This window comes from Sciurus vulgaris (genome assembly GCF_902686455.1).
Source record: "Sciurus vulgaris genome assembly, chromosome: 4".
Lineage (NCBI taxonomy): Eukaryota > Metazoa > Chordata > Mammalia > Rodentia > Sciuridae > Sciurus > Sciurus vulgaris.
Genome location: NC_136464.1, coordinates 172,620,667 through 172,647,431, shown reverse-complemented (window position 1 = coordinate 172,647,431; position 26,765 = coordinate 172,620,667). Strand labels below are relative to the sequence as shown.

At 36.0% G+C, this 26,765-nt stretch overlaps 1 protein-coding gene across 4 annotated transcripts in view; it reads left to right on the top strand.

Moving 5' to 3' along the window:
- UGGT2 (UDP-glucose glycoprotein glucosyltransferase 2) overlaps positions 1-26,765 on the top strand; it is a 212,494-nt gene that overhangs the window by 56,489 nt on the left and 129,240 nt on the right. For 3 of the 4 annotated variants that reach the window (XM_079137704.1, XM_079137707.1, XM_079137706.1), the window contains 8 exons: positions 3,109-3,228; positions 4,025-4,110; positions 4,620-4,755; positions 7,162-7,293; positions 11,124-11,288; positions 11,585-11,708; positions 11,799-11,897; positions 13,845-13,939. In XM_079137704.1, the coding sequence (XP_078993830.1) occupies positions 3,109-3,228; positions 4,025-4,110; positions 4,620-4,755; positions 7,162-7,293; positions 11,124-11,288; positions 11,585-11,708; positions 11,799-11,897; positions 13,845-13,939 (957 nt within the window). The remainder of the gene's footprint in view (positions 1-3,108; positions 3,229-4,024; positions 4,111-4,619; positions 4,756-7,161; positions 7,294-11,123; positions 11,289-11,584; positions 11,709-11,798; positions 11,898-13,844; positions 13,940-26,765) is intronic. The other variant, XM_079137705.1, reaches the window with a different exon arrangement.

The following is a 26,765-nucleotide window of genomic DNA, read 5'->3' as shown; positions in this document are numbered from 1 at the left end:
GTGACTAAAACATTTGCTGCCTGTAAATGTTTTCACAAATTGAGGTAGCAACATTTTCACAACTAGGTAAGTCATGAGTTAGGCAAGGTGTAGACAGATAGGCCTTTTAAGCAGATTCTCTAGGCAGTCATCGGATAATTCAAAAGAGGTAATTACATTTATTTCAGAGTGAAGTCCATTCTACTCCCTCCAGTTTCAGTATTGGAAATGCAAGGTGTTATTGTCAAGGTTACTAATGAACCTAGGAGCATGGAATGGGGATAAAATAAATTACATCACCTCATGTCTCACTTTTTCTAAAACTCAGCTACTTTTCATAAATAAGCACCCTTGAATTTGCTGCAAGCTTCTGGTTGATTTTCACGTTTTTGAAAGAAGTTAATCCTACATACTTGCCAATTTTTCATTGCTTTTAGAGGATGAAGATTTGAAATTTCTTAGTCATCTTACCTGATTTCACTCTCTAAAGAAAATTCAGAACACATGGTATTTTAAGTTCTTTCTTACTCCCCGAAAGAGTCATGCACTAATACCAAGACCAGTTTTATGTTAATTTGTTTTTCCTCGAACACTGAGGAGATCATCCTAATACTTTCTAATTTATAAGCAATTTTTCTCTTCTTTTATTCAATGTCTTGGTAACTCAGTGGGTTATGTTGACCAGAGTTACGACCAACAGAACTAATGGAATTAGTGCCAGTTCTTCAACTTTTGTGAGGTTACACTTCCTTGTTGTTGCTGCTTCTACATATTTACCTGAGACCAAAGAAAAGGTCCAGTTGGTCTAAATCAACACCGTTTGGTACTGAATAGTCTCTGTGAGTTGGCCTATTCCAGGTGGTTTTCAGCATCGTCTCAGGGAATTTTCCAGGATGGATTAGGCTGTCACCTCTGATTACTCAAACTGAGTTTATATATTATTTCTTTTTTTGTGTACTTTAGTTGGTGTAGGTGCTATTGACTTGTTATCCAGTTTACTAGTCTTTTTTTTTCCTCCTATGTCCAGTCTGCAATTAAACTCCCTTAATAAACTCATATAGTTCACAATTATAAAAATTGTGGGTTTTTGTTTGTTTGCTTTGATTTGGTACCAGAAATTGAACCCAGAGGTGTTTAACCACTGAGCCTTATCCCCTGCCCTTCTTTATATTTTATTTAGAGACAGGGTCGTGCTGAATTGCTTAGAGCCTCACTAAGTTGCCAAGGCTGTCTTTGAACTTGCGATCCTCCTGCCTCAACTTCCCCAGTCACTAGGATTACAGGCATGCACTACTGCGCCTGGTTGCATTTGTTTTGTTGATGCTGATAATTGAACCCAGATCCTTGCGCCTGAAAAGCACATACTTCACCATTGTGCTCCACCCCCAGCCTACACGTTACATTTCTAAAATCTCAATTACCCCTTTGCTTCTTCCTTAAAAAATATATATTAATCAGACTGGGGCATAGTGATGTTTGGTCTATAGTCCCAGATCCTTGGGAGGCAGAGGCAGGAAGATCACTTGACCCTAGGACTTCAAAGTTAGACCATGCAACACAGGGATACCTCATCTCCAAAAAAAAGAAAAAGAAAAAGAAAAATATATATACATATGCATACACATGTATATATACACATATAAATAAATCAGTTTTTATCTGACCATTCTTGGTAAGAGCCAGAAATTGACAAAAAACTATAGAAGCTAAAATTAAGGTTTTTCTTTGGCAGCCTGAATATAGAATATCGGATGCTTACTTACCTCAGATGAGACTTGTTTTTAGGCTTTGTGAGCGCTCTTCTGTTTTGTCTTTCTTCTCACATCTGGCCCTTACCCAATCTCAAATGAAAATCTGTGGTGTTTAACACATGAACTCCAGTTTGAATGTGGCCTCTGTCTTCTCAGTGCCATATAATGCTCTGGCTTCAACCTCTTGGTTTCCCTTTTCTCCTGGCTTTTTGGAGAGTGTTGTCAGTGCAGGTTAGAAGTCGGCAAATGACTTCAGAAGACTCTGTGGAGATGTTTTTGGTCTTCTCTCAGATTTCTGTTTTCCCCCTTCAGATCCCAGTAGTGTGACAGCCTTAACTTTAACTTCTGCTTTCCAGCCCAGTGTGACTGTCCCTGTCTGTTTGCACTCCGTGCTTCTAAGCTGCCATTTTAAAAATGCATCCCAGGGTAAAACTGAGGTGAAAGCAGAACTTGCCACTTGTGCCCCCACTTTGGGCATGTTGCTTAGTGCCCCCACCACATGTTCCTAAACCGTGGCCAGTATGTTTTCTTCAGCTATTAGGACAGCTGGTCTAATAAAACCTGTTGGGACTAATGACATGTTAACTAACTCAGGCTGACTCCTTACTCCCTGGCGAGTGAGCAAAATCAAGGCTCAAAGGCGGTTTCAAAGGTTCATGATGATAAACCGGACCACGATCAGGGGTTGGTTAACAACAGTTCCGCGAACGTGATCAGCTTGTGCTTGCCATATAGTCCATGGGACTCTCGCCTGCGTGAACCCCCCACCCTACATAAAAGCTGTGCAATTTCTTCAATAAAGGAGTTCCTGCTGTGACTGGTCTCCCTGACACATCTGATTGTCCTCCGCCGGGAGGGCTGGGAGCGGATGGTCAGTCGGCCCTACCTATCCCGGTCTGACCTTGTTGGGGAGTGTCCCCTTCCCTTGTCTCTGGTCGAGAAAGGCAAGGGGGCTTAAGACCCCTACAACAAACTACTCCATTTTGATTGGAATTGGACATCTAAGGTGTTGATTATAATTTAACTTCTGTAAGCCAATTTATTTTCCTTATGCCTAATCCCTTAAGAAAAGGGTAGGTGGAGTGCCTTATTTACTACTGATAATTAAGACTGAATACTCATCTCACTTAAATTTTTATAGTTTTGTGAGATGAAAATGTGAAAGGAATCAATTTTTAAGGGAAAGCTTAATGTAAAAAGCTATATAAATATAATGTATATAATGTGATCCTTAATTTAGAGAATATTGAACTGGATTTTTATATTTAATCAAATATAGGAAATTGTGTTTTTACTTGTCATTTGATATAATAAAACTGACTCTGAGAATTATTTAAGTGTTGATATAGCTTTCAGAGACTTTTGGATTCTTTTCTAGTGGATTAATGACTTAGAAAATGATGACTTATATGTTACATGGCCTACAAGTTGCCAGGAGCTTCTGAAGCCAGTATTACCTGGAACTATACCTTCCATAGGGCGTAATTTTCACAATTTGGTGAGTTTTATATTTTGATGGCAATATATAGCTTATAAAAATTATTTTTGAGTTACCCTTCTGTTGGTATGGAGGTATCTCAGTTGTGGAAGTATTTGCCTGATGCAACAGGCTTGGTGTGGCTGACTGGGTATCCAAAGCTAATAATGTCACATAATCTGCCTCTTATTTAGTCCTCATGAAGTTTTATTTAGAAATATTGTTACATTTGCTCAAAGGAATATGATAGAATTTTTCTTATATTACAAAGCACTAATGATTAAAGTTTAGTCTGTTTTAGAGAAAAATATATAAATACCATGTCTTGATCTATGCATATAGGTTCATCCTTATTGGAACTTTGAAACATGGGGAAAAAAACCTTAGGGCTCTACCCTTGGATTTTTACATAGGAAGTGAATATCTTATTTCCCATAAGAATCTTGAGCAGGAAGATATGTTAATGCTATTTTTTGTAGAAATTTAATTTCTGATTTTTTTTAATTGTTTCTCAAAATCTGTGAATGTTTGGAATAAGGTATGACTTCATATGAAATCTGTATGTTGTACTTCCAAAAAATATGAGTAATCTCATAATTAATTCCATATGTAATTATATTTGGATGTGAAGATTTAGAAATATTTCATAAATGGTGAAATTCTTATATATTCCTCAAAATTCTTTCGAATTGCTAGAAATTTCTTTAACAGTTACACTTTGAATTTCATACTTTAGGCTACAAAAATCAGACTTAATTTGAAATTTTTGGAAATTCAGAAGTATTAAAATAGTGATTATATAATTTCTTCCTTGTAGGTTCTGTTTATTGATCCTGCTCAAGAATATACCTTGGATTTTATAAAAGTTGCTGAACTTTTCTATTACAATGAAGTTCCTCTTCGGTAATTGTAATTTTATGTTATTAGACTGTCAGTTGAAGGATATCCAGTGATGTTTACAATATGTTACACAGAATATTAATGTGGAATTCAAAACAACAGGTAGCTCCCATGCCTGGCACAGCATGGCTTTGTTGTGAAGTGTGATATACTCTTACAATAGACTCTTTTAATCGAAGCTACCTAATAATCTCATTTACCTTGTTACCTTCCCAAGAGAATAATCTGATCATCTTTGTGCAATTGTGTTGAATATATTTACCTTTTATTTTACCAGGAGAAAAGTGTCTTTTGATGCCGCCAGCAGAGCATCTGACATTTTACAGGAGTTCAGTAGCTTTGGGAATTTGGGTGGTAGACATGACAATCAGACTTTTCCAATAATATTCCTTTTTCCCTTATCTGCTAATGCATTTCTTCCATTTAGAGGTTATAGCCCAAAATTTTTAAAAAGTAGTTTATTTTAGTTCAAGAGGTAGTTGTGACATTGCTTATTCATCTTGTTTTCCCAGAATTGGCTTTGTGTTCATTCTTAATACAGATGATGAAGTTGATGGAACAAATGATGCTGGAGTTGCTCTCTGGAGAGCTTTCAGCTATATCGCAGAAGAAAGTGGTTTATCAGAAGCATTTTATTCCATAGTACTTGTGAGTTAATGCACCAAATAAAAATTCTTTAGAATGTATACTTTTCTTACATTAGTATAATTATTAGAACACTTCAAATTCATGAAAACTGAGAATTAATACAGATGATAAATTTAATTCCTGCAACTCTCTGTGGAAGTACATAATATTGTAATAAATTAGGTACATAAAAATATTGTACATAAATTAGGTAACTGAGGCTCTGCCAAAATATATTAATTTTCTTAAGTTTACCTAGCCTTTAAAATTTTTATATATATTAGAGGAAAATATAATAAAAAATGATTATTTGAGGAATTATTGAACTAGTTTCTGAATAAAATCGTTAATGTAGAGATTATTGCAAAGATAAATATTCTATGTGATAAAGTATATTGATACTTCTAGACAATTTCTAAGTAGGAAGAGATTACTTAGTAACAGCAAATTTTGTGAAAAAGGGAAGATTGATGCTGAGTCTGCCAAAGAGATTGTATAAGAAAAGTCATAAATTGGTATGAGCCTGATAAGGAAAGAATAGCATAATAGATTATTTCTTTATTGAGGCCTTAAAATTATTACAGCTCATCGTGGAAAAATAAATGCATTAAAAAGCAGTATTATTAAGAAGAGTCAATTTATAGCTTGAAAATAATTTGTATTAATTTTAATATTCATTGGTCATTAGCTTGTCAACCAGTTTTATAATAAGCAATGACTCTTCTTCAAATGGAAATTTCTAAAGTGTATACATTTCCTACCCTACTCCTGCAGCTCCCAGAGAAATCACTAAGTACCTCATTACTTCACTGTCCTACAACATAGAAACTATCTACATGTCAATTATTTTGTAGTATAGTTTATAAAATGCTGCCATGAAATGTGTGTCAGTTTTATATCTTATTAATTTTACTAACTTACCAACTAAGAGATTGTAAAGGATGTAATCAAATTGACTTACATCTTTTAAGATGTAAAATGTAAGATTTAAGAGCCAACTATTTCATTATACAAGCTTCTATATGATATTCAAAATCGAGGATCTTGAAGACATTTATAAATTATCTTTACATAAGTAATCTTAATTACCAATATCAAATATCTATTTTGTAAGCATTTTTATTGGATATTAATTTGAAGCTGATGGCATATCACTTGCCTTTTGAATTATCTGCTATGATGTTAAGCAAAGTGCTGTTATAATCTTTCGGAAAGCCAAATTACACTTGAAACCATAGGTTTCATACAAAGCATGAGAGAACAATTAAATGGGTGGTACAGCTTATATGTTACACTTAACTAGGAGGAAGAGGAGGGAAATAAATGAGGAAGAAATAGAGGCTCCACTGACATGTGAGAATCTTGGTAGTCAACTCAAATTTTCTGTTTCTTATGGGCTAGGGTTATGGTTCAGTGGTAACGTACTTACCTAGCATATGTGAAGCACTGGATTTGATTCTCAGCACTGTATATAAATAAATAAAAGTCAGTTGACAACTAAAAAAATTTTTCTGTTTGTGCCATCATAATTTTGGCTTCTTAAAATTCCATAGAAAAATCACATTGAGCCAAGTGTGTCCTTAAGATGATTTAACTTCTCTAATTTAGAATAATTTTAACGAAAAACAAGTTTTAAGAAAATACATGAGTTATAAAATCTCTTTTAAAACATTTTTGATTGCTTTCCATGAGCAAATTGCTTCGTCAGGAGTGAGAAGAACTATAAAGACTAAAATTGTAATAAAAATGTATGGTAATTACTGTAATGTGATACAGAATTATGGAAAAGGTAGTATGTTGTGGGTTTGGATCCGGGATGTCCCCTAAAGTCCATGTGTTGTAAAGGCTTAGTCCCCAGCATGTGGGCCTAAAAGTTTGGGCATAGGGGGAGGTCTTAGGTCATTGCAGGCATACCCTTGAAGGGAAATTGGGGATCTGGCCCCTTCCAGTATCTCTTCATTTCTGGCTGCTATGAGGTGAATGGGCTTCCTTACCCTTATGCTCCTGCCATGATATACTGCCTCACCACAGGCCAAAAGCAATGGGATCAACCACCCTTACTAACTCAGTGTTCATGTTCACATTTCAGCTTAGATTTGCCTTCTCTCCTGGAGGAAGTTGGTGTTCTTTTTTCATGCCTAGAACAGCAGTTGAGTCAGAGTAAAGGATCTAACACTACTTATTAAAGGGAGAAATGAGGAGAAAAAATTAGAACTACCAGTGTGCATTCTGCACATGCGTTTAGAACATTTGACACTTGGGGAAGAATGTAGGTACAAAGAAAATTTAGTCAAGATATTTTCTGAAGAGCAATCAGGAATGTAAATAAACCATTTCTGAAGTAAATCATTTAAAAATATTTCATATATATCTTTTTAAAATCATTTAATTACTATAAAAAGAAAAATTCATTATTTTTTTCCACAGATGTACGAAAAAGTGAAGGATCAAAATATACTCACTGTGGACAATGTGAAGAGCGTTCTACAAAATGAATATCCTCAGGCTGATGTTTGGGATATTTTGGGAATTCATTCTGAATATGATGAAGAAAGAAAGGTAAATTGAGACACTATGTTAAATAAAATTAACCAGGCACACAGACAACTATCCCATGATCTTATACACGGAACCTCAAGCAGTGGAACTCACAGGAACAGAGAGTAAAATGGTGTTTACCATTTTACTAGAGGGTGAGAGGATTGGTCAAAGGAAATGAAATTTCAATTAGACCAGAGGAATAGGTTTAAGAAATCTGTTATACATTATGGTAACTATAATGGATATCAATAATGTGTACTTGAAAAATTACTTAAAAAGCTTTTAAGTCGCTCTCACCACAAAAACAAATGGTAAGTATGTGAAGAATGCATTTATTAATTAGCCATTCCACAATATATACTTGTCAAAACATCATATTTTATACCATAAGCATACAATTTTTGTCAATTTAAATAAAAGGTAAATAATTGAGACTGAGCCAGATGATTCTGAAAGAACAGAAAAAACAAAGGCAGCAACGTAAATTCACAAAGAGAAAATAGAAATAGCACAAAGAATTTTTTAAATTGATGGATATGACTTCATTGGAAGAACCCCACCAAATGTGCAATACATCAGATGAAAGAAACAGTCTTAAGAGCTAAGGCTAAGGAATATTCTTTAGAATAAGTGATGTTTAAGCTGAGTCCATGAGCAAGAGAAAAGAGTTGGACAAGAGTATAAGTAAGTGGTAAGAGATTTACATTCCAGACAGAAATGTTAGGAGGTCCGGAGTTGTGAGGGAACTAAGAGAAGCTGGTGTTGCTACTATATAGATTGCAGATGTGTGTTGCATTTGTGTATGAGGGAATATTCAGAAGATAAGCTGGAGAAGGTAGACAAGGGACACAGTTGTACAGTGTATTATAAACAATAAGTTGACCCTTGGTATCCATGGGGAATTGGTTTCAGGATCCCCCATGGATACCAAAATTCATGGACATCCAAATCAATTACATAAAATGGAATACTAGTTTCATATACCCTGCAACAATCCTTCCATATACTTTACCTGTACGTTACTTACATTATCTAATATAATATTAATAATATGTAAATTGTTATACTGTATTAGAGAGTAATGACAAGAATAAAAAGTGTACATTTTCAGTATAGGCACAATGTTTTAGATCTGCATTTGGTTGAATCCTGAGATGTGAAACACATGAATTGAGTTACCCAGCTGTGTTTAATGTACACTCAAAACAGTAGAAGACCTTGGCAACAGTGAAAACCATGAAAGCTATCAGTCACAGATGTCACAGTGAAGTGACAGTGGCCTGCATTTGTTTGAAAGAACTTTCTCCATTGTTGAGTATGCATGTTGAAGGGTAGGAGTGTACAGATGATACAGATTAAGAAACACAGAAGAGAGTCATAATAAGGTGGGGAAGTAAACCTTGGAGGGATTAGAGGCAGAAGAATATGGACATGTTCAAGTTATTTAGCATGTATAATCCAGGGCCTGCTGCTGGATTGAGTAGGTTAGAGAGAAGTTGAGAAATTATTAAGAATGGTTCCCAAGGTTCATTTGAATAGCTGTCCTGAAGAGATATGATGCTGTTACCAAGATGGAAAGGAGTGGAGAAGGAGAAACAGATTTGTAGATACTTGAGGTCCCTGTGAGACTTCCAACAGAGATGTGAAATAAAAACTTGGATAGTATCTGAGGCTCAGAAGTAAGGTGTGGACTGAAAGTACAAAATTTATTACTGGCTTATTTTGTGGTAATTAAAGCTTTTGAATGGATAGGTTGCCTAATTGGAAGTCATGGAGTAGGATCAGAAAAAGGACTTGTATTTCTATCAGCGACATCTTTCTTAAGGTCCAAACCCATGCAACCAACTAACCTAAATGTTTTTCCCCAAGCATCTAAAATAAAGCCCATCATCCTCCTTATTACCTCAAACTTACTTTCCTTCTTTATGCCTTATCATAGAGGGTAGATAGCATCACCATTCCCCTAGACCACTTATGCTGAAATCCTGTATCATCCTAAACTACATACTTTCCCTCATATCATCCAAAAAACTAGGTCATTAAGTTGGGTCAGTTCCACCTATTAAATATTTCATATTTCATCATTATCTCCTTACCCATTTATTGCCACTAATTTTTGTTCTGGCTCTTGCTATTTTCTTTCCCATACTGCAGTAGCTTCCAACCCAATCTCTAGTGTATGATCCTCCTGTACATTGTTGCTATTGTGTTCTTTTTAAAATAATCAAATCTATCATGTTTACCACAAACTCCATTCCTGGATAGCATTAACAATAACCCATTGATACTCCTAGATACATATTCACACTTGTTTTTAATGTATTCATCTCTTCCTCTATTAAACTATAAGTTTTTTAGGATAGAGTTTACATGACTTTTATATAAATTCATAAGCCCAGTGCATAGCAGGTGGCTAGCAAATTCAGAAGGGGAGTATAGTACTGTGGTTAACAGTTTAGACTGTTGGTTAGACAGACATGAATACAAATTCTGGTTCTAAAATACAGTAGCTTTGGCAAATGGAAGTGATTTAATCTCTCTGTATCTGTTTTATCATGTGTAAAATGGATGTAATAGTACAAGTTGAGCATCTCTAATCTGATCTCTGAAGTGCTCCAACGTCTGAAACTTATTCACAAATATTCTGAGTTTTGTGAATTTCTATAAGTTCAGGTTTTTGGATTAAGGATGCTCAATTGGTAAAGTTTATGAAGATATTCCAAAATCAGAATACTTCTGTTTCTGATTTCTGATAAGGAATATTCAACTTGTAGCTTCTTAGACTATTCTTTGAGAATGCTGACTATAATAATAATCATAATATTTAATATTGAATATTAAATAAGTTGAATGACTTAATCATTTGTAAAATAAATCTGACTATTGAGGACCTTCACGATCTGGTCTCTGATTGCATTATCCAATAGCTCTTCCCTCTCATATCACACCTATATTCACTTGCCATTGCCTAAATATGCCCTATTCTCACTCCCTTCTAGTCCTGTTGTGCTGTCTTTTTCTTGGAATATATTTCTCCGTTTTATCTTCCAAACTTGTTCACCCCTTAAAGCTTTCAGTGTCACTTACCTACAGAAGTCTTTTGTGATAACTTTTCATTTTCAAGCTTGGTTAGATGCTGCTTTTCTGGACCTTCTTGGAACCTTGATGTAACTTTTGCCATTGGTATTGAAACCTGTAGGGAAGACTTTGAGCTCTGTTTTAACTGGGTCTATCCCAGTTGCTGGTGGCATGATCTAATAAATGTTTATTGAGTGAATGAATGTAAAAATAAATTAGGTTAATGCACGTAAGTTTTGTTACAAATAAATGTTACTGTCTCTTTTGAAGATCAGCATGCCTCACTGCTTTTTTCTTTTATTTTTTTAGCTGTTGATAGACCTTTATTTTATTTATTTATATGTGGTGCTGAGAATCGAACCCAGTGCCTCACACTTGCTAGGCAAGCACTCTACCTCTGAGCCACAACCCCAGCCCCTCGCTGCTTGTTTTTGTAAAGTGTTTTGAGGGCACAGTCATGCTTATTTTTTCATGTGTTGTCTGTTACTGCTTATACACTGTAACATCAAAGGCAAGTTATTTTGACAGATCAGATGGTTCGCAAAGGTTAAAATATTGTCTGACCTTTTACAGGAAAAGTTTCCTGACTCCTGCTCTGTGCAGGTAAATGACTTTCCTTTGCATACTATTTGAAAAGGACACAGGAAATTAGTAAAACTGACTTTTTTTTTCCTATGAAAACATTTCTATAAAAATATGGCAATGTCCCTTTTCCTTGTTTTCTATTTCAAACAGTCATATTCTTGACACTGATGTTTGTCAATGAACAGGCAGGTGCAAACTTTTATAAGATGACTGGCTTGGGTCCTTTACCTCAAGCTCTTTATAATGGTGAACCCTTTAACCATGAAGAGATGAATATTAAAGAACTAGAAATGGCTGTTCTTCACAGAATGATGGATGCATGTGTATATTTACAAAGAGATGTTTTTATGGTAAGTAAACATTTTGAGGAACTACATAAATGATATTTTCTAATTAAAATTGGTAATGGTACAAGTTAACTGTAGAAATTTTCATTCTTATAATTTCAGTGATTAAAAAATTTCTTGTACATAATTACATCTTAAAATTCATTAATTTAAATTCTAGTTTTTACAAGAAAATTTAATAGTAATTCCAAGTTGTATGCTATTTATTGATTTATTTCAGACTAATCTTCAGATTATTTGCATAATTTTATAAATACATAAAAATTGCTTATTTTTTAAACATTTTTTTTTTGTCTTAGGGCACATTGAATGATCAAATGAATGCAGTAGATTTCCTAATGGATAAGAATAATGTTGTACCCCGTATAAATTCCTTGATTTTGCACACTAATCCTCAGTATCTTAATTTAATATCTTCATCAGGTAAAATAACCCTCCACATACTATTCTAAAAATGCTTACTGTGAATATTTTATTAATTTGTTATTGATCATTTAATATGAAATTTTTCAGTAACTACTGATATTGAAGATTTCTCTACTTACTTTTTCTTGGATTCACAAGATAAGAGTGCTGTGATTGCAGAGAACATGGTTTATTTAACCCAAGAAGGTAATAAGCTTATTTTATGGAATTTATTCATAAAGTAATGAAAACTTAGCATTTTGTTACTTTATTATGTTGGTGTTATTGACTGGAGAACATGGTTCAATTTGTTACTTTATAATTTGTTACAAAAGAAGGATTATGCTGGGAAAATTGTGCCTCTTATCCTAACTTAAGCATAGATGCAATAGACATTCATCTTGTCTTTTTGCCTTGTTTTAAAGTAAACTGTTCCATTTTCACCTTTTTAAGAAAGTGATAAAACTTTTTCATAGCTATGTAAACTGATAAAATACATGAATAAAGGTGCAGCTTCCAGATACAGGGGAATATAGTTTTCTGCACTGCAGTTAACCAAAATCTGGATGTTTTGCTTAGTTTCGGATCACAACCAGAAAATGAGAGACCAGAACAGTAACATTTTTGGAAATAAGGATTTATTTGGCTTAAACAAAGAAGTCTGCAGTGAGATGACAGATTTATTAGTGTATAATTAATTATTCAAATAGGCGAAGGTGATTAGTGCAGGGGTTTTTGTTGTTGTTGGTGGTGGTGGTGGTGGTGGTGGTAGTGGTGGTTGTTTTGGGGAGTTTGTTTTGTTTTTTGACCTGCTTTGCTTTGGAAATAAAAATGAGAGTTAATAAGTAAAAGATAAAAGAATGCTGACTCGTGTTTCAGTATATAAGAAGTAGCTTTGTAACAATAGAAATGATGTAAAGATAGTAAACTGTTGTAAGGGGTGAACTTACATATCAGAGATTTAAAGCAAAGTCTACACAGTTTTTAAGAATGCCATAAACTGAGTCCAAATTGGCACCTAGATTACTTTCAGATTCCATGATTTATGTACATAAAGTTACATATCTATAAGAAATCCATCAAATAAAATACAGTTCCATATTATGACATGTTGTGTCCTTGATCAGATTCTGGGTTGTATTTTAAAAATGCCTCTGGGCATCTGACTAAGCCTATGATAATGCTTTTTGTTAACTGTCTGCCAATTAAAGGAATAATGAGAATCTTATTTTTTATTTGTGTTCATGTAAATGTATGAAGAAATAATGCAATTTGAAACTTAACAGTTGATATGGTGAAAGTGCTGATATTAAGGCAGTGTTGGGATTTGTCTTTGAAAAGAATGTGTTAGTGCCCTACTCTTGTTTCTAAAGGTTGAGAGGGGAATCAATGCTGTATTGAGTGTGTGTGTTTCTCTTATTAACAAGGCCAATTTTTGCAGTTAGATAGCATTGACTGTGGTAATTACTGTAGCTTCAAATCTATTCAGGAGTAAGTTTGGGGCACAGCAAATTTTTATTTTAAATTGGTGACCTAATCTAAAGGATTCATTTTTCTGTAGGTTTTAATTATCATTTCAGATGTTATATACCAATGCTGAATGGAATTATACCCATTTAACTGTGAAAAAAGAATTAAAAATGGTTTCTTCCTATGGACTTGAAATTTTGAAGTTTTTCTGAAAAGAGAATTATATCATCTATTGATAGGATAAAAAGATACAAATTAGACCAAGTAAACGATAGCTAGAAATCAGTAATTATAAGCTATTTTCTGAATTAACAAACTTGACTGTTTTTACATTATGTGGGGTATGAATAACAATTTTTAAAATAAATGTATCTAGAAGACAGTTTTACTTGCCAACCCTGGAATCATGAAAGCTATAAAAAAATTTCTCTATTGGTAAAAGCATTTCACACATCTGTCCCTTAGGGATTATTCTCTTTTTTAATTTTTAATTTTTTGTATCTGCATTTATATAAAGAATATACAATGAACTACTCTTCTAGCACTTTTAAATGTTTGTACATATGTCCACATAACACATTTTTCTGAAATAATAATATAAATATTTTTGTCTTGTGTTGGAAAACATTTCTTAGTTTGATTTTTAGAAAGAATTAATTTTACTTGACTATTTGAAACTTTCAGCTGATGATGTAATCTCTGCAGTCACTCTGTGGATTATTGCTGATTTTGATACACGATCTGGGAGAAAACTGCTTTTTAATGCATTAAAGCACATGGTGAGTTACTGTTCTTCCTCCAAAGTTGTACTTTATTGCAATTGCATGAAAGCATTCATTAAATTTTTATTTCCCCTTGTGTTAACATTTTAACTTGATTAAAACATAGCACTAAAGAAACTAAGGAATATAGTATCCTTGTAAAACAGGTAACCTTACCCAGAAGAAGATAAACCTATCTATCTTCTATAACCTATAAACTATTTATTCTCTTGAACTCTTTATGAACCAATATATACATGTCTAATAGTGATTTTGAACAGATTACTAAAACAGAATATTAGAGCTTATTACTAACTTAATGATCCCAGGACTGCTTTTTATCAGTAGTAGCTAGTAATAGCAGTCTTTGGTTACATAAGGTGACAGTACTTTCTGCCTTAATATTTAAGAAAAATTAAGTAACCTTGTCTTAAAAATATTTTAAGCTTTAATTAAATTTCTTTTCTTATTATTAGAACATTGTAAACAAATATACTTGAGGATTCATTTCTGTGTTTATTTAAAAGTACTGTTTAATAACCACCTGTATTTTGTTCATTGTAAACAAATGGGATACATGTTGTTTCTCTGTTTGTACATGGAGTAAAGGAGTAAAGGAGTACCATTTGTGTAATCATAAATTTACATAGGGTAATTTGTTTGATTCATTCTGTTATTTTTTCGCTTCCCCCCACCCCTCCCACCCCTCTTTTCCCTGTATACAGTCCTTCCTCCTTTCTTGCCCCCATCCCTAACCCTAACTCGAACACTAACATGAGCCCTTCCCACCCCCCATTATGTATCATCATCCACTTATCAACGAGATCATTTTTCCTTTGGTTTTTTGAGATTGACTTATCTCACTTAGCATGATATTCTCCAATTTCATCCATTTGCCTGCAAATGCCATAATTTTATCATTCTTTATGGCTGAGTAATATTCCATTGTATATATATACCACAGTTTCTTTATCCATTCATTATTCAAAGGGCATCTAGGTTGGCTCCACAATCTGGCTATTGTGAATTGAGCAGCTATGAACATTGATGTGGCTGTATCTCTGTAGTATGCTGATTTTAAGTCCTTTGGGTATAGGCCAAGGAGTGGGATAGCTGGGTCAAATGGTAATCCATCCTAAGTTTTCTAAGGAATCTCCACATTTCTTTCCAGAGTGACTGCACTATATTGCAGCCCCCACCAGCAATGTATGAGTGTACCTTTCTCCCCACATCCTCTCCAACACCTGTTGTTGCTAGTATTCTTGATAATCGCCATTCTAATTGGGGTGAGATGAAATCTTAGTGTAGTTTTGATTTGCATTTCTCTTATTACTAAAGATGGTGAACATTTTTTCATGTTTGTTGATTGCTTGTGGATCAATACTGATAGCAGCAGACTTCTCAACCCAGACTCTAAAAGCTAGAAGGGCCTGGAACAACATATTTCAAGCTCTGAAAGAACATGGTTGTCAATCAAGAATCCTATACCCAGCAAAACTAACCTTCATATTTGAAGATGAAATAAAATCCTTCCATGATAACCAAAAGTTAAAAGAATTCACAAGTAGAAAGCCTGCTGTCTGTATTGGTCTCCCCCTATATGTAATCTGATGCTTTTCTCTTGCAGCCTTCAAAATCCTATCTTTATTTTGAATGTTAGGCATTTTCATTATAATGTGCCTTGGTGTGGATCTGTTGTGATTCTGTGCATTTGGTGTTCTGTAAGCCTCTTGTATTTGATTTTCCATTTCATTCTTCAGGTTTGGGAAATTTTCTGATATTATTTCATTGAATAGGTTGTTTATTCCTTTGGTTTGTATCTCTGTGCCTTCCTCAATCCCAATAATTCTTAAATTTGGTCTTTTCATGATGTCCCATAGTTCTTGGAGATTCTGTTCATGATTTCTTACCATCGTCTCTGTTTGGGCAACTTTATTTTCAAGATTAAATATTTTGTCTTCATTGTCTGAGGTTCTGTCTTCCAAGTGGTCTAGTCTTTTGGTGATGCTTTCCTTTGAGTTTTTTATTTGGTTTATAGTTTCCTTCATTTCAAGGATTTCTGTTTGTTTTTTGTTTGTTTGTTTGTTTGTTTGTTTTTGAGAATCTCTCATTGTTGAAATGATCTTTTGCTTCCTGCAGTTGCTCTTTCAGCTTGTTGGTATTATCATTCATTGCCTGCATTTGCTCTCTTATCTCATCCTTTGCTTCATGAATCATCTTAATTATGTATAATCTGAAGTCCTTTTCTGACATATCTTCTAACATACTGTCATTGGATTCTATTAATATAGAATCTAGATTTGTTTGGATCATTTTATTCCCTTGTTTTTTCATGTTGTTTGTGTATCTTCCCCTCTAGCAGTGCAAGATCTGGGGTACTGCAGATTTCCCCCTATAGGCTTATAGTTGCCCTATAGGTTTCCAAAACCTTTTCTTTAAGGGGAGATCAATATTAGCAGTGCCCAATTCAGACACTATGCAATCCTAGACCAAATAGCCCCTATGAGGACAATAACAATATTGTCATAATAAACAGAATGTGTTCAAATATTATCTTCAGTGACACAAACAGATTTGCAATAATGTCTGCAGTTTCTAATAGAGGACAAAGAGGATGCAGAGGGATGTAGAATGTGGCTGTTAATGTGATAAGAAAAGAATATACGGAAGTTCTAGATAATAGAAAGGGTGAGAGTGTAATCAAAAGAAATTGGATGTTAGCATGCAAAAACGGGAGAAAGAGACTCTGAGGGAACAGGTAAACAAAAGGAAAAGAGAGCAAGAAAATTAAAGAAATAAAAACTTACATTTTTTCAATAAGGAGAAAAAAGAAAATCTACAGTGTAACAGTCATATAGTAATGAAACCTCCCAGTGTTCAGTAGCCTGATGCATGAGAGGTACCTGACAATGAGCTTCAAGTCTCCAGTAGGCATCTCAGGATGGGATTTGCCCCCACCTAAAGATCAGAGCTATGGCTTCCAGGATTATCCAAGATGGCCGCTCTGGTTTCCAAATGTGTTGGCAATTGAGGAGCTGCAGCTCAGGGTGCAGATGTGATCAGCAGGAGGTCCTGGAGGCAGGATGTGGTTGGCCAGGCAGGGGTCCTGGAGGTCGGGTGTGTTTGGTGTGGTTGTGGGCCGGGTGTAATCAGTCGATCTGGGGTCCTGGTGATAGGGTGCAGTCAGTTGGTCTGGGGGTCCTGACAGCAGGGAGCAGTCAGTCGATGTGAGGGCCCCAGAGGCAGGGAGTGATTGGTCGAGCTGAGGGATCCTGGAGACGGGGCTCAGTCAGTCTGGCCAGTGGTCCTATGGGGCCTGGCTGTTGTCTCAAAAATGGCAACAGCCACGTGTAATCAAACCTGCAGGTACTGTAACAGTGAACTTCCAGGCAACAGCAGGCAGCTGGTGCTCCACTGGTGGTTCGTGGTCAGTCTGCTGACTGTTGTCAGACGATCAGGAGGTGAACCTCAGGGGGTGGGTGATGGATAGGTGTAAGGCAGGCGATAGACAGGCGACAGGCAGGCAAATAGCACATGATCGGTGCCTGACAGTGAGGAATCAAGAAACAGATATCCTCTGCTTGAAACGGAGTTATGGAGTGAAAAGGAATGCAGCCTCCCTCTAGTCCGCCATCTTGGATGCTCCTCAAATGCTTTTTCTGCATCTATCGAAATAATCATGTGATTTTTGACTTTAAGTCTGTTGATCAGGTGAATTGCATTTATTGATTTCCGAATGTTGAACCAACCTTGCAGCACTGGGATAAAACCCACTTGTTCATGGTGCACTATCTTTTTAATATATTTTTGTATGTAATTTGCAAAGATTTTGTTGAGAATTTTTGCATCAATGTTCATTAAAGATATTGGTCTGAAATTTTCTTTCCTCCATGTGTCTGTCTGGTTTAGGTATCAGGTTGATATTGGCTTCATCGAATGAGTTTGGGAGGGTTCCCTCCTCTTCTATTTCATGAAATACTTTGAGAAGTATTGGAATGAGCTGTTCTTTAAAGGTTTGTAGAACTCGGCTGAGAATCCATCTAGTCCCGGACTTTTCTTTGGTAGGCTTTCAATTACTTCTTCTATTTCATTACTTGAAATTGATCTATTTAAATTGTGTATGTCCTCCTGGTTCAGGTTAGGTAATTCTTATGTCTCTAGAACCCTGTTGATATCTTTGAGATTTTCTATTTTGTTGGAGTATAGATTTGCAAAACAACTTCTAATTATGTTTTGTATTTTAATCATGTCTGTCGTGATATTTCCTTGTTCGTTCCGAATTTTGTTAATTTGGGTTTTCTCTCTCCTTCTCTTTGTTAGCTTGGCTAAGGGTTTATCAATTTTGTTTATTTTTTCAAAAAACCAACTATTTGTCATTTTTTTCCATTGTTTATTTGGTTTCAATTTCGTTGATTTCAGCTTTGATTTTAACTGTTTCCTGTCTTCTACTTTTGGTGTTGCTCTGTTCTTCTTTTTCTAGGACTTTGAGCTGCAGTGTTAGGTCATTAATTTGTTGATTTTTTTTCTTCTTTTATTGAATGCGCTCCATGAAATAAATTTTCCTCTAAGTACTGCTTTCATAGTGTCCCAGAGATTTTGATACAATGTTTCTTTGTTCTCATTTACCTCCAAGAATTTTTTAATTTCCTTCCTGATGTCTTCTGTTATCCATTCATCATACAATAGCGAATTATTTAATCTCCAAGTGTTGGAGTAGTTTCTGGTTTTCATTCTGTCATTTATTTCTAATTTCAATCCATTATGATCTGGTAGAATACAAGGTCGTATCTCTATCTTCTTGTACTTGCTAACATTAGCTTTGTGGCATAGAATATGGTCTGTTTCAGAGAAGGATCCATGTGCTGCTGAGAAGAAAGTGTATCCACTCTTTGTTGGATGGTATATTCTGTAAATGTCCGTTAAGTCTAAATTATTGATTGTGTTATTGAGATCTGTGGTTTCTTTGTTCAATTTTTGTTTGGAGGATCTTCCCAGTGGTGAGAGGTGTGTTAAAAATTATTGTGTTGTAGTCTATTTGATTTCTGGAATTGAGAAGGATTTGTTTGATGTACGTGGATGAGCCACTGTTTGGGGCATAGATATATATGATTGTTATGTCTTGCTGATTGATGCTTCCCTTAAGCAGTATAAAATGTCCTTTTTATCCCTTCTGACTAACTTTGGCTTGAAGTCCACATTATCTGATATGAGGATGGATACTCCAGTTTTTTTGCTGTGTCCATGTGCATGGTATGTTTTCTCCCATCCTTTCACCTTTAGTCTGTGGGAATCTCTTTTTGTGAGATGAGTCTCTTTCATGCCACAAATTGTTGGATCTTTCTTTTTAATCCAATCTTCCAATCTATGACTTTTGATTGATGACTTCAGGCCATTAACATTCAGGGTTATTATTGAGATAGGATTTGTATTCCCAGTCATTTGGCTCTTTTTTTTTTTTTTTTTTTTTGACACGACTTGGTTTCTCCTTTATTTGACAATTTCTTTAGGGTAGTTCCTCCCTTTGCTGATTTGCATCATTGTTTTTCATCTCTTCCTCATGGAATATTTTGCTGAGAATGTTGTGTAATGCTGGCTTTCTTTTTGTAAATTCTTTTAGCTTTTGTTTATCATGGAAGGATTTTATTTTGTCATCAAATCTGAAGGTAAGTTTTGCTGGGTATAAGATTCTTGGTTGGCATCCGTTTCCTTTCAGAGCTTGAAAAATGTTGTTCCAGGCCCTTCTAGCTTTTAGGTCTGGATTGAAAAATCTGCTGATATTCTTATTGGTTTCCCCCCTGAATGTAATTTGATTCTTTTCTCTCACAGCCTTTAAAATTCTGTCTTTATTTTGTATGTTAGGTATTTTCATTATGATGTGCCTTGGTATGGGTCTGTTGTAATTTTTCATATTTGGAGTCCTATAAGCCTCTTGTACTTGATTTTCCATTTCATTCTTCAGATTTGGGAAATTTTCTGATATTATTTCATTGAATAGGTTGTTCATTCCTTTGGTTTGTTTCTCTGTACCTTTCTCAATCCCAAGAATTCTTAAATTTGGTCTTTTCATGATATCCCATAATTCTCGTAGATTCTGTTCATGATTTCTTACCATCTACTCTGTCTGTTCAACTTTGTTTTCAAGATTAAATGTTTTGTCTTCATTGTCTGAGGTGCTGTCTTTCAGGTGTTCTATCCTATTGGTTATGCTTTCTATGGAGTTTTTATCTTGGTTTATTGTTTCCTTCATTTCAAGGATTTGTTTGTTTTTTTTTTTCAATATCTCTCTTTATTGAAATGATCTTTTGTTTCCTGCATTTGCTCTTTTACCTGTTGATTGGTGCGATCATTCGATGCCTGCATTTGCTCTTTCATCTCATCATTTAATGCCTACATTTGGTCTTTTATCTCCTTGTTTGCTTCCCTGATCATTTTAATTATGTACATTCTGAACTCCCTTTCTGACATTTCTTCTGCCATGCTGTCATTGGATTTTTATTGATGTAGCATTTGGTTTGTTTGGGACATTTTCTTCCCTTGTTTTCTCATATTGCTCAGGTATCTACCCCTCTAGTAGTGAAACTCTGGGATATTGCAGATTTCCTCTATTGACTAATATTGTCTCCATAGATTTCCAATAACTCACCTCTTAGCCTTCAGTAGCATGAAGTCTTGGAGGAACTTGATAATGCGGTGGTCCACTAGGAATTTGCCCCTCTAGGGGTGGTGGCCTTCAGGTGGGGTATATTCCCTGTCAGTGGGCAAAGGCGCCTCCACTTGTTGACTGATGTCAGCCAAAGGGGGACTAGACTGCAGACTGGGGCACGTCTGGTCTGGGCCTGTGTCTCTGCTTCTACTGTCCTGGTGGGAAAGCCTTACCCAGCTGGGAGGACTCACTCAGTGGGGAAGTTTCACTGGGCAGCTCTCCTCTGAGCAGTTCCCTTTGGTCCAGAACTACCACCTGGACTGGGAAGCCCTCCTCTGTGATGTTCCCAGGGGTCTTTCGGGACTACTGCCCTATCCGGGGAGCCTGACCAGTGGGAGGGACTCACCCGGTGGCTCTGAGTTGGTCCTGAGTTTCTCAGTACCTCCTCTTCTTGACTCCTGGGTCTTGTCAAAGGTCCTCTAGCCTCCTGTAGGTGTCTCAGGAAGGGAGCTGTCCTTCCAATGATGATGGCCATGCCCTCAGGAATAATTGGAAATGCTTGTACAAGCCTATAAAGAAGCCTCTGGCTAGCTCCGCGATGCAGGTGGGATGACTGGTCTGCTGGCTTGCTCTGTGATGGCAACAGACCTTGGTGTTGTGGTCCAGGCGGGGTCCCTCAGTGATGGCGTCTGTGCTTGGCCTAGTGGTTGGGCAGGCTGGCTGCCGGCTGCATAGCTCCGCAAGGCAGGCGGGTTGGGTGCCCGCCTGCTACCCTTGTGGTGCAGGCGAGCTGACTCACCTGCCAGCTCGCTCTTTGACTGCGACTGACTGGTGATGGCACCGCCCCTGATGCAGGGATCAGGTGGGGTCCCTCAGTGATGGCGTCTGTGCTTGGCCTTGTGGTTGGGCTGGCTGCCAGCCGTCTAGCTCCACAAGGCAGGCGGGTTGGGTGCCCACCTGCTACCTCTGTGATGCAGGCAACCTAACTCACCCGCCGGCTCGTTCTGCCAACCACCTGTATTTCTAAGGCAATATATACCTATCTAGATAAGAAGTAGGAGCCAAAATATTTTGTGAAATCATTACTAAGCATAAATTTATTATTGCATAGCAAATGGCCCTGTAAGTGAACAGCTTAAAACAGTGAACATTTTTGTTCTTACCTGTTTCTGAGGTTCAGGAATTCAGGAGCAACTTGGCTAATTGTTTCTGGCCTGGGGCCTCTCTTGAGGATGCAGTCAAGATTTTGGCTTCAGTTGCTTTAGATGATCTAAAGGCTTGAAGGAGCTGAAGGCTGAGTTTCCAAGATGGCTCATTACCTGCCAGTTGTCAGGAGGCCTCATCTTTTCTCTGTTAGAGGAGTACTTTACTCCATTGCCACATAGACCTTTTGGTGTTGCTTAAAAGCTTTACAGCACAGCAGCCAGCTTTCTCCAGAATGAGTGATGAAGAGATAAAGACAGCTACCATGTAATAATGAAGTACTCTTAAAAGTCACAAAGTGTATTTTCTGTTTGTTACACAGAGCACTTGTATTCAATGTGAGAAGGTGCTACATGAGGTCACAAATACCAGGAGATGGAGATCATTGGTGCCATCTTGGAGGCTGGCTATCATATTAGGCATAATTAATATATCCCAAGTGAAACTTAACATTTGTAAAGGGTTTTCATATCATATTAGACCATATCAGAATGCATTTGGGTTTATCTCAGTGACCTGCAGACCAGCAAATTTCCAAAAAGGTGATTTGAAATCTGTAGAGCAGCAGTCACCTTCAGGGAAAAATTAACTTCTGCTTGCTATTCTCAGGAAGTTCTGGGAGCATGTTCTCTGAGAAGCTCACAATCTGCATTTCTCTAGTACATACATTATATATCACAAATAACTTTGATCTGACTTGGTTGCTTCTTCCATAACTTTGAGAAGTGTTGTCTTAATAATTTCTTCTTAAAGGATGGATGTTTATTTCATTATATGAAAACTTTTCAAAAATCAGGGCTGGGGCTGGGGCTGTAGCTTAGTAGTAGAGTGCTAACCTAGTACATGTGAGGCACTGAGTTCAGTTTCTAGCATCCCATAAAATAAATACGTAAATAAATAAATAAATTATGTCCATCTACAACTAAAAAAAGAACAATTTTTTTAAAAATTAGTGTATCTTAGCCAGGCATGGTGGCACATGCCTGTAATCCAGTAACTGGGGACGCCAAGCCAGAAGGATCCAGAGTTTAAAGCCAACCTCAGCAAAAGCGAGGTACTAAACAACTCAGTGAGATCCTGTCTCTACCTGAAATACAAAATAGGACTGAGGATGTGGCTCAGTAGTCAAGTGCCTCTGAATTCAATCTTTAGTACCAAAAAAAAAAAAAAATATATATATATATATATATAAGTATATATAAAGAATATATATATAAGATATATATATCTTTACAACAATAAATTTTAAATATTATAACATGAAGTACATTCATCTTGAAATGTAGGTGGACACAATACCTTTATTTTTATGTGGTGCTGAGAATTGAACCCAGGGCCTCAACATGTTAGGCGAGTAATCTACCCCATGTTAGGCGAGCTACAACCCCAGTCCCTTGATAGCTGTTTAATTGTATTTGATAACTAGTAACACAGAGCATTTCATTGATTAGCCAATTATATTTCCTCTCTGTTGAATATATCCTTTGCATCTAAACAAGTTTCTTTTGTATATGTAGGACTGTATTTAATAGCATATTCACTTATTCAGTAAATATTTAAATAACTATGTCTAGTTACTGGGGATATAATTAGTATACAAAACGAAGACCCCTATCCTGGTGCAGCTTTTAAGCTGCACAGGAGGCAGGGTGGGTAGGCAAGCAGACACAATGTAATAGATATAATAAGCTGAATTATATGTTAGAAGCTAGGAAGCACTATGGAAAAGAGAAAAAATAAGTCCAGAATCAGGTTGCAGACAGATTACAATTTTACAGATTGGCAGAATAGACTCAATGAAATGATGACATTTTAGCAGTGACTAAAAGGAACTGAAGGAACTAATCATTCAAATACCATGGAGAAGTATATTCTCAGAAGAGAGCCTTGTCGACACAAAGACTCTATTGCAAGAACATATTTAAATGTAGGAAGATTAGGTAAAGTATGAACACAGTGAGCAAGAAGGAAAAGAGATGAGGTGACAAGACTGAGGGGTCAGATCATATCAGGCTTGTAGGTGTTAAGGGTATTTTTTAAATTTATTTTGATTCATTGTACACAAATTGGATACAATTGTTGTTTCTCTGGTTGTACACTAAGTAGAGTCTCACCATTTGCGTAATCATACATGTACATAGGGTCATGATGTTTGTCTCATTTTGTTATTTTTCCTTCTGCCCACCCCTCCCCACCCCTCTTTTTCTTCTATACAATCCATCCTTCCTACATTCTTGTCTCCCTTCCACCCCCCATTATATGTCATCATCCGCTTCTCAGAAAGATCATTCGGTCTTTGGGTTTTGGGTTGGCTTATCTCACTTAGCATGATATTCTCCAACTTCATTAACCTGCAAATGCCATGATTTCATTCTTCTTTATGACTGAGTAGTATTCCATTGTGTATATATACCACAATTTCTTTATCCACTCACCAATTGAAGGGCATCTAGGTTGGTTCCACAATCTAGCTATTGTTAATTGAGCACCTCTGAACATTGATGTGGCTGCATCACTGTAGTGTGCTGATTTTGAGTTTTTTGGATATAGGCCAAGGAGTGGGATAGCTGGGTCAAATGGTAGGTTCATTCCAAGTTTTCTAAGGAATCTCCACACTGCTTTCCAGAGTGGCTGCACTAATTTGCAACCTCACCAGCAATGTATGAGTGTACCTTTTTCCCCACATCGTCTCCAACACCTATTGTTGCTTGTGTTCTTGATAATCACCATTCTAATTGGGGTGAGATGGAATCTTAAGGTAGTTTTGATTTGCATTTCTCTTATTACTAGAGATGTTGAACATTTTTTCATATCTCTGTTGATTGCCTGTAGATCTTCTGTGAAGTGTCTGTTCATTTCCTTAGCCCATTTGTTGATTGGGTTATTTGTATTCTTGCTGTAGAGTTTTTTGAGTTCTTTATAGATTCTGGAGATTAGAGAGTGTTAAGGTTTTATCATCAAATCATGGGAGCATTTATTTGGTAGATTAACATTTTGTATCTCAGCTTATATTTTTTGCAATATCTTATCACTAAAATCAGCATGAGTTTTTTGACAGATAAAAATGTTTCCATATTAGAACTATCAGACTTTTAAAATTCCTTTCATCATTTTTAATGTTTTAATTGTTTATTTTGTGTGTATGTGTATATGTACATATATATAGTTATGTATAATTTATGGTACTTTTCACAGGTTGTACTTAAGTTCCCCACACCTACTTACTATAACTCTTTACCATTGAGTGTGTACGACTTGAAGACTGTTTCAATTCAAGGATTTTGTGGCTTAGTTTTCCCTGTGTTCACCCTTGGAATAGTATCTTAGAATTTCCTTTTCTGATCATTCCTAGGAAGCTTCAGCCTTTGGCATAAACACGGTCTTTCAGACTTCACAGAATAAGTTTAGTGATATTTATAAGTCTGATTTCCTAGGAGTTATCCAGAGTCAGAGCTGCTTTTTGTTCGGTAGTGTTTATTCAGAGTTTTTGCCTAAGTCCCTTAAACCAGTAAGCCTACTGTCCTTTTCTTATTCTTGTGATTTAGGGAAGTGTTTAAAATCTGTCCCATTCCCTGTTCTGATTGCTCTTGAGTGGAGCCAGTATGGTATATGTGCAGTTTTCCATACCTTCAGGAATGAGTGTGATACCAGAACAGTTCTTGACTATTTCTTTTTCTAATTCTCTATTAAAATCTGATTATTCTGCCATTTTGTTTGGTGCTAGTATCATGGAGCTTCCGCACCTTCTTAATTATTTTCCACTAATATCTCAATTATTTTTGACAGTGCCCTTAGGTATGAACTGCTCTGTACTATGATGAAAATAAAGTTATTCTTCTCAGACAGCTGTGGAGCTCTGTCCTTAGGTCCTCCTCTTCCCTCAGGTAGAATATCTGTGCCACTGCATTGAGCCTGAGTCAGGAATGGTGACTTTTTTCTTCCAGAATGCTCTTATTCTGTGAGTGAACAATAGTAAGGAAATGATGATAGCCAGTTAACTTTGCCTGCCCCTTCTGGTGTGAAACCTCTACCCTATGAGTGAGTTGGTGCTGAGGCAGTTGAAATGCTAGTGTATTCAGCTGGCCATGCTTGATACAGAGGTTCTGTCCAGCAAGTGGGGACAAGTAGCCGGAAGGGAGTTCCAGCCTTGACTGCCTCAAGAGTTTATGTAACATGGACCTATCCCGTCCTTCCTGGGATGGAGGGTAAGTATGAACTGGAGCTGAAAACAAAAGGAGCCCCTACTTCTTGACCATACCTACCTGAAGTTGAAGTCTGTAACTTGGAACTCAGAGGCATAGAGGATGAGAACAGATTGTGGCTCAAAGGCCACAGATTCTTATGTTGTTCATGAGATTTAGTGTATTTTCCTGAAAAGTTTTCTTTATAAGCTGTATGCCCTTGAGAACAATTTTCATATATTTTAATGATTGATACAATTTTTACCAGTTTCAAGAGTGTTCTACTAGAAAGTCCACCAAACTTCTCCCATAGCCATTTCAGAAATATGACTCACTTATAAAAAACTACAGAAACTATAGATTTAACTGTTTTTTACTTGCTAATTTTTCTGTTCATACTTTGTTGTACTACAACTTTATCATTATGAAAATAAAAGTTTTGTTGGAGCCATTGGTTAACTGATATATATTTTAAAGTAATTTATTGAGAGGGCATTTTTCTAGCCTTTTAAGTGAATATATTCATTGTTGTTGCTTTCTAACTATTGATCAAAATATTATTTCCTCAAAACCAAGTAGAAATTGCTTTATTATTCTTTTCTATTTTTATTGTAGAGCAATCTGCATACTTTTAGGTAGGTTTTTTTTCCTTTAGAATTAAAAGAAATAATATTTCTAAGTATTGATAGTTTTTATTTTCTTAAAAAATGCACAGCCTTTCCCATTTGCAGCAGCAAACAAGTTTTCCCCCTAACTTTACTTTTTGTAATTATTTTTTCAATTTTATTTTTAACTATTCAATTTTTTCATGTTGAAT